This window comes from Petromyzon marinus, chromosome 6 (genome assembly GCF_048934315.1).
Source record: "Petromyzon marinus isolate PM22_M1 ecotype Great Lakes invasive population chromosome 6, UKy_Petmar_22M1.pri1.0, whole genome shotgun sequence".
In the NCBI taxonomy this organism is placed as follows: domain Eukaryota; kingdom Metazoa; phylum Chordata; class Hyperoartia; order Petromyzontiformes; family Petromyzontidae; genus Petromyzon; species Petromyzon marinus.
In genome coordinates, this window is record NC_133672.1 from 4,708,066 (window position 1) to 4,722,512 (window position 14,447).

At 52.0% G+C, this 14,447-nt stretch overlaps 1 protein-coding gene across 2 annotated transcripts in view; it reads left to right on the forward strand.

The window, feature by feature from the left end:
- LOC116939773 (papilin-like) overlaps positions 1–14,447 on the forward strand; it is a 47,481-nt gene that overhangs the window by 28,569 nt on the left and 4,465 nt on the right. For both annotated transcript variants that reach the window (XM_032948564.2, XM_032948565.2), the window contains exons 10-24: positions 2,795–2,924; positions 3,590–3,713; positions 4,816–4,881; positions 5,774–5,987; positions 6,346–6,504; positions 6,931–7,119; positions 7,879–8,029; positions 8,894–8,971; positions 9,619–9,661; positions 10,104–10,305; positions 11,006–11,114; positions 11,354–11,756; positions 12,457–12,597; positions 13,363–13,493; positions 14,334–14,442. In XM_032948564.2, the coding sequence (XP_032804455.2) occupies positions 2,795–2,924; positions 3,590–3,713; positions 4,816–4,881; positions 5,774–5,987; positions 6,346–6,504; positions 6,931–7,119; positions 7,879–8,029; positions 8,894–8,971; positions 9,619–9,661; positions 10,104–10,305; positions 11,006–11,114; positions 11,354–11,756; positions 12,457–12,597; positions 13,363–13,493; positions 14,334–14,442 (2,249 nt within the window). The remainder of the gene's footprint in view (positions 1–2,794; positions 2,925–3,589; positions 3,714–4,815; positions 4,882–5,773; positions 5,988–6,345; positions 6,505–6,930; positions 7,120–7,878; positions 8,030–8,893; positions 8,972–9,618; positions 9,662–10,103; positions 10,306–11,005; positions 11,115–11,353; positions 11,757–12,456; positions 12,598–13,362; positions 13,494–14,333; positions 14,443–14,447) is intronic.

Consider the following 14,447-nt stretch of genomic DNA (forward strand, 5'->3'; position numbering starts at 1 on the left):
TGTGTTTTGGGTCATTGTCATGCTGGAATACCCATCCACGACCCATTTTCAATGCCCTGGCTGAGGGAAGGAGGTTCTCATCCAAGATTTGACGTTAGATGGCCCCGTCCATCGTCCCTTTGATGCGGTGAAGTTGTCCTGTCCTCTTAGCAGAAAAACACCCCCAAAGCATGTTTCCACCTCCATGTTTGACGGTGAGGATGGTGTTCTTGGGGTCATAGGCAGCATTCCTCCTCCTCCAAACACGGCGAGTTGAGTTGATACCAAAGAGCTCCATTTTGGTCTCATCTTTACCACAACACTTTCACCCAGTTGTCCTCTGAATCATTAAGATGTTCATTGGCAAACTTCGGACGGGCATGTATATGTGCTTTCTTGAACAGGGGGACCTTGCGGGCGCTGCAGGATTTTAGTCCTTCACGGCGTAGTGTGTTACCAATTGTTTTCTTGGTGACTATGGTCCCAGCTGCCTTGAGATCATTGACAAGATCCTCCCGTGTAGTTCTGGGCTGATTCCTCACCATTCTCATGAGCATTGCAACTCCACGAGGTGAGATCTTGCATGGAGCCCGAGGCCGAGGGAGATTGACAGTTCTTTTGTGTTTCTTCCATTTGCGAGTAATCGCACCAACTGTTGTCACCTTCTCACCAAGCTGCTTGGCAATGGCCTTGTAGCCCATTCCAGCCTTGTGTAGGTCTACAAATTTGTCCCTGCCATCCTTGGAGAGCTCTTTGTTCTTGGCCATGGTGGAGAGTTTGGAATCTGATTGATTGATGGCTTCTGTGGACAGGTGTCTTTTATACAGGTAACAAGCTAAGATTAGGAGCACTCCCTTTTTGTTGTTATTCTGTCTCTCACTGTTCAAATAATCCTACCATTAAAATTTTAGACTGATCATTTCTTTGTCAGTGGGCAAACGTACAAAATCAGCAGGGGATCAAATACTTTTTTCCCTCACTGTACGCTGCTTTTCATTTCCATAAATTCGTTTTCCAAAAATGTACTCAATTTCCAAATATGACCGGCTATCAATGGACCCCAAGACTCCTAAGAAATTAGTCTCATTTCTTTGATTGTGTCTCTTCTCCTGCTCTCAAACACTGCGCCCCTCCGGCCTCCTCACGTGCCGTGAAGAAGGGCTAGTACCGGAGACATCGCCTCTCACGAGCTCCTTTTTAAGGTCACAGCGTTATTGACGAATGCGTTGAGTATTTTTTTTCTTTTCCCAAAAGCCTCTTGTTCGCCTCTATTGCGGGAACAGACACGCTTCCCCGATAGGGACGTCCTTCTTGAGCACGCTGCGACTCATCCCTCTCTGTGCCCGAGGCAAGGAAAAATCGGGCAGCGCTTACATCCGTGCGATTGCTCGCAGAGCTTGGGAAGGAGAGGTGATGGATGCTACGGTTGTCGGGAGAGGTCTGGCATTCAGAGGAAGGATTTTTTTGGGCGTTTCGCAGGGATGGAGGACGTGCGGCTTTGTTGTGGGTTTTAGCTGGCATGGAAGATGTACCAAGGCACAATGCGTGCCTGGGTGCTTCAACGCCACGCTTGCGCCATCCCAAAAGCAGGGCCTTCTCAATTTTCATTTCCACATGAAAGAGAGAGAGAGACAGCTTATTTACAGAATTCTCCCGTCGCCATGTCCTGTCGTACATCAAGCATTTTCAAGTTGACCAGACGACAGTTTTCACTGCGCCTGGCTGGTAAGTGACTCTCGTCTATGTTGGTGTTTTACACAAACAACGCAAATTGCCATTTTAGATTTCTTTACAGCAGTGGTTTTTCTTTTATTATTTGGTTCCGAGGCCGTGCCCTGCTGCTTTTGTTCGATTCGGCTATGGGATCTGAGGCAGCAGGAAAAGAGGGGAGAAGACCTGAAAGGAGTTTATAGAAACCGGTCGAATCGCTAAATGCTATGCACTCTGGTCGGTGTTCAGTTCTGCAAAAAAAACTTTTGCCGAGTTTTCTCGAGAGGCTCCATAATTGGGAGCAAATTAAAGGACATCAAGTTGAAGGGTAGACGTAGACTAGAGCCAAATTACGATGTGACTGTAGCCACTTTAATTATGCAACAATGTGTACGGTACAGTCATTGCGTGTAACTGTATAGTACAGTAAAAAAAAACATATATTGATTTCCATTTTATATAAATTACTTTTCTTCTCGTCTGCCTAACTCAATTAAATTAAGCAAAAGGTCATCAGGATTCAAATTCTAATCTCGCCGGCGCGTTTGCCGTGTACTGTCCTTAACGAGGGCTTTAGTACCGCCCGTCACTGGTGCCCAGCGGTATTGCGTCGGTCGCTTGTTCAGGAGGTTTCTGGTTCGAACCCAGCAGCCACCTTGGTTAATACTGCGATTGTATTAATGCGGGATTCCACGCCGTTTGCTTTGCCGTTGAGGTAAAACAAAATCCCATGACGTTGTTTGAAGAAGAGTAGGCAGGCCATGGTGTGCTCGGCCCACTGTCCAATTTGACCACATTTGGTAAATTACTCGCAAATTACTAAATTGGGAGGAGCCTCGTAGCATCATCGCCCTCCTACTGGCAGATTAATGCCCACCCGCAGGTCGGGGCTGCCTGTTCGCCTTGTGCCGCACGAGGACAGCTGCCACTGGGGGTCACCCTTGGCAAGACTGTCGCAGAGATGTACAGTACTGCAATGGGGAGGCGCGCGGTACGCGCGCGAAAGGCGACGATGATATAAGACGCCAACGATGGGGTCATTAACGTTTGAAGACGATTGGCGGCAAAAATGCTGAAGCGCATTTATTATTGAATCACGACGCAGCTGATCAGCCAGGAGCGGAACCCCGGGGTGCAGTACGAGTACTACACGGTGTACGACGCAGAGGAGCTCTCCCGTCGCGGCATCTGGAGCCACAGCTCCTGGAGCCACTGCAACATGGATTGCGGCGGAGGTGAGCCACCGTAGAAGAGTGAATTTGGACTTTGATAGAATTTGGACCCTGGAGTCAAAATACTGTTATAGTCTTTGGTTTTTTCACAGCTGTGACGGTTTCCACCTGAAGATGGAAGCTTGTGTTGACTACGAAACGTCGTGACAAAATTTAGTTGTTTATTTATTTATTTATTTTACCTACGTGACTTTACCGAAAAAACCAAAGAGTATGATTCATTGCAGTCACGAAAGCTTCAAATCTAGAATTACTGTTATATTATTTTAACTCTGGGTTAAATATCCATTGATAGCCAAATGATCGTCCCCCATGAGAAAAGCACCCCCCCCCACCCCTGGAGTTAAGATATAAATAATTATTTGGAACCAGGAGCACAAATTCTATCCATGCAATATGACCGCTATCTATATTTAATGGGACTACCCCGGGGTTAGAATGCTGTGTGGGGTTGTTAATGCTACATGTAGGCTCGTGGGGCGATGACACGTAACTATGCAAACGAGAGGGAAAAGAAGCTGGAGCAATAAAAAAAAACGAGATGCGAAAGATTCGATTGTAGGGTTGAATCGTGACCTCGAATTGCGCCAACGAATGGAACCGCCGAGGCGGCTGGTTGGTTGGAATCGGGTGGCGGACCGATGCTTGCTTCCCGTGCGGTTGAGCAGGACAGCAGACGCGAACGGTGTACTGCACCCGGGACAACGAGGTGACGCACGAGCACTTCTGCGGCGAGCCGAGGCCTCGCAGCAACCAAAGCTGCAACACCCACGCGTGTCCACCCGGCATGTGGTGCGTGACACGCAGACACATCCCCCGTGCACCCTGAACAGACCGTTGGGGCAAGTGCTGCTAACGAGCACCTATGAAGGCCGGCACGGCCAGCACCGAGCTCGGCTGCCTTTGTTACCCCAGTGGCGATGTTTAAACACCGCACCAGGTACTCATTTGAGGCTGAGTCGACCTAGGAGAGTCCCAGGACCGGTTCAGATAATTGTCACCGGTGTTGGCCGTGAGTGGGAATTGAATTTGGGTGGCCGAGTTCGTAGCGCAGCATGCTAACCGTTACACTACCGCGTGACCCACACACACAACCACTCAGTCACGCGCCCAACCGCTCACCCACCCACTCACTTCGCCGACTCGCCAAACCTCTCACCTACTTACCCACCCAACCACTCAACTCGCTCACCTGCCCAATCGCCCACCTGTCCACCCAACACTCACCAGCCCACTCACTTGCATGGTGTTGGGTGAAAGAAAGTTAAGGTAACTCCAGTCCATTGACATAATAATATCATCTAATATTTTCACCGTACATAAAAAAAAATGCAAAATGTGGAATGTCAGTGAATGATGACAGAATTGCCTCTGACGTTACCTGCTGCTGATTTGGAGCTCATGCCCTGCAACCGCCTTGGATTGGTTTTGCAGATGTGGATCGTCACCAGGCATGGCTGCTACCCTTCGACAAAGTGACAGAGAAACTTTATCTTCTTGGTTTTTTCGGTAAAGTCACGTAGAAGGGAAATAATAAAATAAAACATAATCAAATAAAATTATCACGACGTTTCAGCCACAACGCAAGTAGCCTTCCTTTTTTTCTTTCTTCTTCACCTGAGGAAGGCTACTTGTGTTTTGGCAGAAACGTCGTGAGAATTTTATTTTATTATGTTTTATTTTTATTATTTTATTGTTTCCCTTCTACGTGACTTTACCGAAAGAACCAAGAAGATGAATCCCTGCAGTCACGCAAGCTTTAAATCGAAAGAGAAACTTTAGATATCGGTCGGACCGGGACTTGAAGCTGGTCTGCGGTTTTATTTATCTGCGTTCTCCCCACGCCGTGTCTCAGGCCGGCAGCTCTGTTTCTTGCCCCACGTGTTCGCCGCAGGTTGTCGTACCAATATAGGCCAGAGGAATGGAGCTCAAAGCGAGCGGCCAGTTCACCCACCTACAGGTAACTGCAGCAGCGCATTCGCCAGCCGAGCTGCACCACACCCAATACCATGCTGCGGCCTCATCCTTCGGCAAACCTCACTTGTCTTCGCACGCTCAGGGGTGGAGGGGATGGCACAGTGGTTAGCGCAATGCGTTACGAACTCGGAGACCTGAGTTCCCTTCTTGGCTGTGGCGAACGTGAGCGGAGAGTAATGTCTGAACCGAGGGCCTAGCCCTCCTTGGTGAAGTACGGTCAACCCCCCCCCCCCACCCCCCCCTGTAACTGACACTGTGTGGAGAGACCTTCGTTCAACAATCTCATTCGTTTCGTTTCACACCCTCCAAGTACAACAAACAAACCGTGCCACTCTACCATGCAGCGGCACCGCGTTTAAAGTGACGGGGCAAACAAAACCACATTGGAGGGGGGGGGGGGGCGGGGGGCACGATGACGCAGTTTAAGTTTAACAAACTCTGACCAAGTGTTAAACGATAAACCGAATGAGGTAACGACACGATCTGCTTTTCGTCTGTCGTGCAATCCGCTCTAGCTCTCTCACCTCCTATGCTCGCGAGGCAAGGTTTCAACACCCTTGTCACGATTGTACAAAGGAAGTTAAACACTACGGGGCTGGTCCTGGACTTAGATAAATGCAATGCCTTAGTTTAACACGGAGGCAAATGCCCGGTGTTGAATGAATAACGCGCTGTCCATAATACGGACAATGCCTTATATAACACGACTGGTATTTGCCTGGTTAGTGTAACACGCGGCTAACCCGGCGACTTCCCCGCCCACAAGCTAACAGCGCTCGCGTGGCCACCGCCAAACGGACCGTGCTTGTGCCTCTGCGCGTGTCACGTCCCCCCCCCCCCCCCCGCCGCCGCCGCCGCCTCGTGCCGCCCCGCAGGTGGCAGGCGGGCGCTTGGGGGCCGTGCTCGGTGAGGTGCGGCACGGGCGTGCAGGCGCGCCCGGTGTCGTGCCTCCGGGAGGACGGGCGCTCGGGCCAGCTGGCCGTGGTGGACTCCGTGCTGTGCTCCGCCACGCTGGGCGAGGGGCCGGCGGCCGAGCAGGCGTGTTTCCAGAGGGCCTGCCCGGAGTGGGTGGTCGGGGAGTGGTCCGCCGTACGTTACCCGCCCCAGTCCACCTTTCCACGTGTGCGTTGAACTTCTTTCGTACCGTACGTAGCCGACCGTGCTAATCGGAGGCGCCGGGGGCAGGACAACAAACTAAACGCAAAAAGAAGTTCTGAAGAAGTGTTAATGTGTGTGTGAATGAGGGGGTGATCACCCCAACCTTGAGACTTCGAAAATTGGTATTTCATTGACATTTACCAGTGAAAAATACATGAAACGTTTTTTTAAAACAATAACGAAAACTATTAATAATGTAGGACCACATTTATAAAAAAAAAAAGTTTGAAATTTCAGGACCGCTTCGTGTGCACTCAACGTGTTTGTTGCGCGTGTGTGCCATGCGCAGTGCTCGGTGCAGTGCGGGCCGGGCCAGCAGACGCGGGAGGTAACGTGCGGCTCGAACGACGTGTACGGCTGCGGCGACAGCAAATGCGTCTCGACAACGCGGCCATGCAACCTGGGCCCCTGCCCCACGGCGCAGTGGGTCGCCAACAGCTGGAGCCCCGTGAGCCTCTCCGCACATAGCGCCTGCACGGTCTCCCTGCCTTGTCCGCGTTAGCATCTGGGCGCTACGGTAGCTACGAGATGTTAACTACCTCGCCTGATATCCAGGAGGTCGTGGGTTCGATGCAGACATCGCCCCCGCTCCCCCCAACCTCTACTTTGAAAACCTGGCAGGACCCCTCCTGAAAATTAATTCAAACTCAGGCTTTCCTGGGTAAACGAGTGTAATGATAACATGTAACGTACCACTCCACCCACATCTCTAAACTGAAGCCTCGTTTCATTAGAACTGCTTTTTTTTGCGCTTAGTTTGTTTTCCTTTTTCCTGCACCTCCGATGAGCACGGTTGGCTATGTACGGCGCGAAAGAAGCTCAACATACACACGCACATGCGAGATACACGTGCGTGCGTCCTCGCGTGCGCCAGTGCTCGGTGTCATGCGGCGAGGGCGTCCAGCTACGCATGGTGTTCTGCTCTACGGCGGTCGGATCGCAGCAGCAGCAGCAGACGGTGAACGACGGGCAGTGCTTGGGGCTGCGGCCCCACGACTCCCAGATGTGCTCAGAGGCTCCGTGCGAGCAGACGTTCAGCTGGTTCATCGGCCCGTGGGGCCTGGTGAGTAGGCCTCAGATTCGGGCTGGGCTCGTCGGGCCAATGGTTTGCTTATGTTTCGTTACATTTGTATTTAGCTCAACTATGTGTTTTCGGGTTGTTTGCGCGCCGCCGTTAGGCACGATGACGGGCGTTTCGATCCACGTGTTGGGAGAGCTTCTTCCCAGCACGTGGAGTGAAACGACCTGGAAAGCACAACGGAGGGCTGTACAGCGGAACTTCAAAACAAAACCTACGCAGTCGTGTTAATTTAACCTTGTCTCAGATTTTTCTGTTAGCTTTGGTCTTGCATCCTATTATGTTGTGTTGAATTAACCATTTGTGATTTTGATAATTGCTCTAATATGTAATTGTCATGTACATAAGTAAGTTTTCTGAGCAAGGTCCCCCATAAAAAGCGACTTTTAGTTTCGATGGGTTTTGTTTTATTATGAAATTGACTACACGTGGCATAAAAAAAAAAACACTCACGAGGTGAACTCTTAATAAAATTAAGTGGCCTTCACGCAGAAATGTCTTTACCACCTTCTCAGAATACAACACGGTGCAGCACAAACAGTCGCGGCTGTGCAGTTTAATGAATAAATTAGCCGCGGTATATTTACACGAACTGCAACGCCTCCTAAAAATAATGTAGTGGAAATAAAACGAGGCATAATAACACCGAAGGAAAATGGAAGAACAAAAAAAAAGATACGAATTTTCTTTATTTTATCCACTCAACCTCGTTAATCTCTGTCACCACCACCCGCTCGCCCGCAGTGCTCGGTGAGCTGCGGCAGGGGATTGCGCAAGCGGCAGATCCTCTGCTTCAACCAGGAGCAGCTGAGCCAGGAGTCGGGGCTGTGCCGCTTCCTAGAACGCCCCACTGAGTGGGAGCACTGCAACAGCCAGGCCTGCTACCTTCCTCAAGGTGCCGCCACCTGGCCGTCCCTCACCCACCTGACACCCCCCTCCACCCCAACACAGCGGGAGAAGGGTCAATGAAATCATATCATTAGCACACTTAGTATTCGTGCCATTCTTATTGGCGCAAACCTATCACGAAGGCGCTGTGTTTCACAAGTGGCCTGTATTGGTTTCACAGGAGGGCGCGATGTTGCAGCGTGGCTCCACTCGATGCGCCAATTTGCGAGTAATGTTCAAGTTTGACAACTTTGGGCCGCGATTCCGGTACGCGTGACCCTCCTGCGAATAACGGTCACGGGACCTTTGACGGCCGCTGTGTGATGAAGCAGACTGCGAGGATTTTGTTGTTGTTGTTGGCAGTAAACCCGAGGAATCAACCTGGGCGGTTGCTTTACGCTCGAACTGCGAGCCTTCGCAACGAGCGGCAATGAGCGGCAGTGAGCGCCATCGCTGGACCGATTCTCCGCCCCTGTAATGCAATGCCCTCCCTGCAACTATTTCTACAACCGTGAAGCCCGATATAGTTGTACATGTATAGTTGTGCCCCCCGGTATTAAAAACAAGCTGCCAAACCTGAGGAGCCTCCATTGCGTTTTGGGGATTCGTATGGCGTCCAAGGAAAGTCAGGTGCGTGTGCACACAAGAGCTGGATGGCGGCTGCATCTACTGCGTAGGTTAAGAGGGAAAGGTGGGGTCCTGCAATTTCTTACTCACGCCACTGCTGGTGGGAGTGCCTACACTAGAAGGAGACTCGAGAGAGATAGTATTTTTTGTGGCCTGCCCTTCCACGCTATGGCTGCAGCTGTCCAGCTTATATGATTGCTTTTTGCTGCATCGGAGTTTGTCTTTGGCGTGACGCGTGATGCAGAGGTGCCCAGCAAAGCGGACCCCCGGGGCTACGACTCCACGGACCAGTCCCTCGCCCTGCAGCCCCAGAGAAACAACGGTAATGCCGGCCCGGGGCTGGTGTTTTACACCGGCTTGCGCACATGAGACTGTTAAAGGCCCATGGGTGCACTGTGGAAATTATCACTGGCAAGTGGGCACGGTGGAGATGGACGGTGTATACATTGCATGTAATAAAAATGTGTAATCTAAAATACGTTTGTAATTTGTATCTGAATTACCCGGAACACGGAGATTTGGTCATTCTTATCTACATTACATTACTTGAGTATTTTAACTTGAATTGATTTTGCCCATCTCTGATGCTGGCAACACACCTGTCACAACTTTGTATGAGCAATGGCATAGAGCGATAGAGATCTGTCCTGCTGATGGAAACGGTTTGTTGAAAAGTGAGTTTGATGACCAGTGATTGGCTGAAAGACCACGCAAGATCGGGTAGTCATGTGACCTCTGTCATAGATGGGATTGGAAGTTGCCAATCCACTTGCAAACGATAAGATTTATGCAGATTTAGGATTCGGAAATAAGACATATTAACACATTTTTCAAATGTTAATTTATACGAAAAAAAATCAACTCCCCCCTACAGGGAATATGTTTTATCCACTGCCTTTGCTGAATCATGAAGCTCTCTTCTCTATGTGCACTAATCGTTTATACCATCTCTGTGTGCGCTGTGTGTAGCGTACTGGCCCGCCGCTGAGACCCAGAGCTGCACAACCTCACGGTACCATCCCGTTTTATTTGCAAGGGTGACGTAAACGAGCTATAACACTGTCTCGTGAAAAAAACTGTTAACGACTCGGAAAAAAAACCTCATACTGACTGAACCGAAATGATGACAGATATGGGGTGGGGGGGGGGTGAGCGATGGACAGGGTGTGGGGGTGCGAGTGACTGGATGCACAAGATCAGTGACGGAAGTGTGGAGTGAGCAATGTACATGTGGAATGAGTAACAGATGAGTGGGGCGAGTGACGGATGAGCGAGGTGAGCTGTAGACATGCAGGGTGAGCCACGTACATTGTACTCTGTTGGGTATGTGACGTACTCTGTGGGTGAGTGACGGACGCGTGTGGGGGTGAGCGACGTCCTTTGTGGGTGAGTGACGGATGCTTGCGGGGGGGAGGGCGGGTGGGGTGAGCGACGTTGCTCGGTCCCTTCTGCAGGCACGGCTGCTGCCCCGACGGCGTGCTGGAGGCGCAGGGTCCCAGTTTCTGGGGCTGCCCAGGCTACGCGGCGAGTGACGCCAGGGTCCCCAATGGATACGACGCGCCGCAGGTCAACAACAACAACCACAACGGCTACAACAACGGCTACAACGACGGAGGATCCAGCAATGGTTACAACCGGCACCCGGGCACCTACGAGGTTTGGATCACAAACCAAGTCCACGCGTCCGTGGGGCTCCATTGTTGGTGGAGGTCGGTGTGGTAAAAGCCACCGTTGTGCTGTACTTCTTTGCACCAACGATGATGCTCCCATCCATCTTCACCCACCGGTGCTGACCAGCGCGGTGAAGTATAGCGTACCGCGTAACCTCCACAGCTCGCATGGTGTGGGGAGTCCCTGATCCAGCAGTGCATTGGCAAAAAGGGCTTGTGTTTATTTAGATTGTTGTGAATTTATGCATTTACTAGTTTCATAGTAACTGCCTTTTCGTCTCGAGCATGAATAATTGAAAGTTTCATAACACGAGTATTTTTTTTTTTTAAGCGGTGATTATGTTTGGAAATGTTATCGGCCGTCCGTTGTGTTGGCGGCATCGGTGAAGGTTAATCCCACGCTCGGTGCCAAGGTTAGAACCGATTCGGTGGCCGTTTGAAAGTACCTTGTAAATAAAGCACCATGTACACAAATATACGGGATCACATTTAATTCGAGGGTCAGGCTGCCAGGGTGTCCAATGCGAGGGGCCGTACACGAACGTTCCCCCACGATACCTTCCACCACCTCTTCACCCTTCTCGTCCTTCTCACCCCTCCCTCTCCCATCTTCGTCGCCACTGCGACCCCGCCCCACCTACGGTGCACGTCGCCGTCCGTCTCCCCCCCTCTGCGTCGCCGCGTAGAACGGTGGAGGCTGCTGGCAGAGCGCGTACGGATGCTGCCGTGACCTCGTGACCCCCGCCCGGGGCCCCGAATTGCAGGGCTGCCCGCAGAGCTACGCGAGTAGCGGCGGTGAGGTCCCCCTTTACCTTCCCTATTGCACTCCGTTCGTTTTATGTATTGTTCATCGTCGTAACTTTCTTACCCGCCACCTGCTGGACATCTGTGAAAAAAGAGCTTCGTAGCCCATCGGGTTTCTCCAGAATACAGATTCCGATTCCGATTCACTTCGCCAGTTGGGCGGATGGGGCGAGACGGGGGGGTTCTGGAGGACCGAATGATCGCGTACCTACTTTCCGCGCTGCCCCCAGACCCCGTGTGCGGACTTCCCCTGGACAGCGGCACCTGCTCTGATTGGTCGGCCAAGTGGTACTTCGTGGCCGACTCATCCGTGTGCAACCGCTTCTGGCACAGCGGCTGCGGCGGCAACGCCAACCGCTTCGACTCGGAGGAGGAGTGCGTGAAGGCGTGCGCCCACGTCGGGGCGCACATGTCGCACCACGCCGGCGCCCACCACGGTGCCCACCAGCACAACCAAGGCGGCCACAACGGCAACAACAATGGCCACGGCGGTGGAGGGAACAACAACAACAACAACAACGGCGGCGGTCATGGTGGCGGTGGCGGCAATAGTGGCAGCCATGACAATCAACAGGGCGGCCACTCCAGCAGCAGCAGCAACAGCCAATACAGCTACACGTACACCAACTACAGGTGAGTGGCATGCTGGGTAATGAATGGAGCATGCTGGGTAATGGAGCTTGCTGTGTATTTTCTTTTCGATGTGGTTGAGTGGGGGGTCCGGGGGCAGACTTTGCAGTAACCACCGGGAACCGTTCTTTAGTCGGTCACCCCCAACCCCCGCTGTGTGGCTATGCCCATGGTCCACCCCCCCCCCCCCAGTATTGGGGCCTGCTGGGTAATGCTACAAGACCGTGGGCCTTTTGCGAACCTGCTCTTCTTGGCAGCCACTACCGTAAAAACCGTGCGCAATCCACACGCGCTATGGACCGAGCGCTAGGTTAGCGTAGAGAGTTCTGTGCGTGTCTATTTGCGAGAACAACTGTCATTGCGTTAAACTTTACAGATTAATGAATAACAGATGAAGCCTCGCTGAGTATCAAGACTGACGAGCCCACGGGCCCAGTCTCACCGATTGCTTCGGTGCCCTCTGGCTAACGGTGACCCCGTGCCCTCTCGCCGCGTCTTTCTTCGAGGGCTTTTACCGTGTGGGCTGCGTGATGAATGCAAGCTGATAGGCAACACCGCTGTTACATTGTCGCACTTTGAGGGTCCTCTGAACCGCGAGCTCTCCGCTCCCCCGACCGCCCACGGTGTTTAATATCGTTTTCCGCATGCCGCTGTCCCCCGCCGCGTTGCCCGCGCCCTCTCCGACCCCGCCGTGGCGGCGCAGCACACGGGTGCTCAACCAGGACCCGGCGGTGGTGACGGCTCGGATCGGCCTCCCCGTGCAGCTGCACTGCTGGGTCGCCGGCAACGTGAGGCCCTCCATGGAGTGGCTGAAGGACGGGCGGCCCATCTCCGAACAGAGCAGGTTCGCACGTCATGCAACGTCACCCTCAAGCTCCCCCTGTTCATGACGTCAGCCACACCGGTGGCACGGCCCTGAAAATCCTGGTGCATCACACGCACGGATTATGACGTAACACTCGCCGTTTGCTCAGGGATGTATTTTATTGGCAGTTGCGCAAGCTGACGGGTAACTCTCAGGGCAAACGGCGTTTGCGCAAATAGTAAATGTTATTCTGGTTTTTTTCCTTCAGGTTTAAGGCGACCTTTTTTGTTCAATTTGGCCACTTTTAAATACGGCAAGTGCCTCATCCCAACACCAATCTGTATTACAGGTCCATATTAGCTCAGCCTTACGAACGTTGTTGTGCCCTCCTGGCACGGGCATATAGAGATAATAAACTATAAAACTAGTTTTATTTTACAAGGTAAAACCCACTGAGCTCTATAGCTTTTGCTCAGAAGCAACCTGGCCACAATGAATTTCTCAATGAAGTGGCTCATCATGTGGAAATGTATAGCAGCCAAATATTTTGAACGAATGTTGATTCTAAATGTGAAGGGAGAAACAGGACGTCCCGGAGAAAAATCCACGTGACCACGGGGAGAACATGACCTCCTGTATACCAGGCAATCTCGCCACCGTGGCGCCCGAGTGCATTTGTGCAGGTATCTGTAAATGTGTGTGAACGTGCACAACTACGTGCGTAGCCACGCATGTGCGGTTGATGTCGTTATCGTCGTCGTTGTTGTTGTTTATGCTTCCTCGGCGACGTGCCCGCCAACGCAGACGGTACATGGTGCTGTCCAACGGCACGCTGCAGGTTACGGACGTCCTGCAGAGCGACAGCGGCCTCTTCACCTGCCGCGTCACCACCGCTCGCGGCACCAAATTCCGCAACATCAACCTCGTCATATCCGGTGCGTGACCACGGGATTGTCTCGAGCGAGCCTCGCCCGGCCGCCATTTTGTGTTACCTCTTGAAAGGAAGATTTTGGCTCGATGTATACTTGGTGTGGTGTGTAAACATCAGCGCCGATCACACACCCCCCCCCCCCCTCCCATTGAAGCCGGCATGATCCGGGCCTTAATAGGTGCTCACTTATGACGATTGTGTGCGTTGGTCTGTACTACCTGTATGTATTTTGAAGTTATTTCGCACCGTACGTAACCGACCTTGCTTATCAGCCTGTGGGCCCCAATGCCAATGGCATCATCTGCACACTCGACACCATCTGCACACTCGATAATCACACCGCTGGCTGTTACATTGTCGAATCACTGCCTCGGCTGAATGGCCCAGGCTGTCCGAAATGAGTTCAGTTTTGTTAATGATAAAAATACTTAAAAGTTATAGTCTGGAAACAATACCTACAATTATTTTGCCCACTCAAAAAGCGGCTGTGCTGTGTAGCTCTCCAATGTGCTGTTTGAGTCGCACCGTGTGGCACGATGTCCGACGCTTTGCTTCACGGGGTGTGAGCTTTCGAATTCCACTTCCGAAGAAGCCACGCGCGGGGAGAAGTCGGGCATGATGCCGAGCAACGCGCGGTATGACCCGAAAACAAAGCGGAGAGCGATGCCTTGTTTGTGATGATTTCCGGTGATATATTTGCTTAATCTTGTTCCGCAGCTCTAAGTGATTTCCGGTGATATATTTGCTTAATCTTGTTCCGCAGCTCTAAGTGGAACGGTAAACACGTCTTAAAGACGTCAGTCGTGTAGTGCGCCACTCTGACTTGCATCGGTGACGCGCGCAGGTGAGCTGCGCATCGTGAAGGCCCCGAGCAGCACGCACGTGTCTGAGGGTCATCACGTGGAGCTGCCCTGCACGGCCTCCGACAAACGGGCCTTCATCCAGTGGACACGGTACT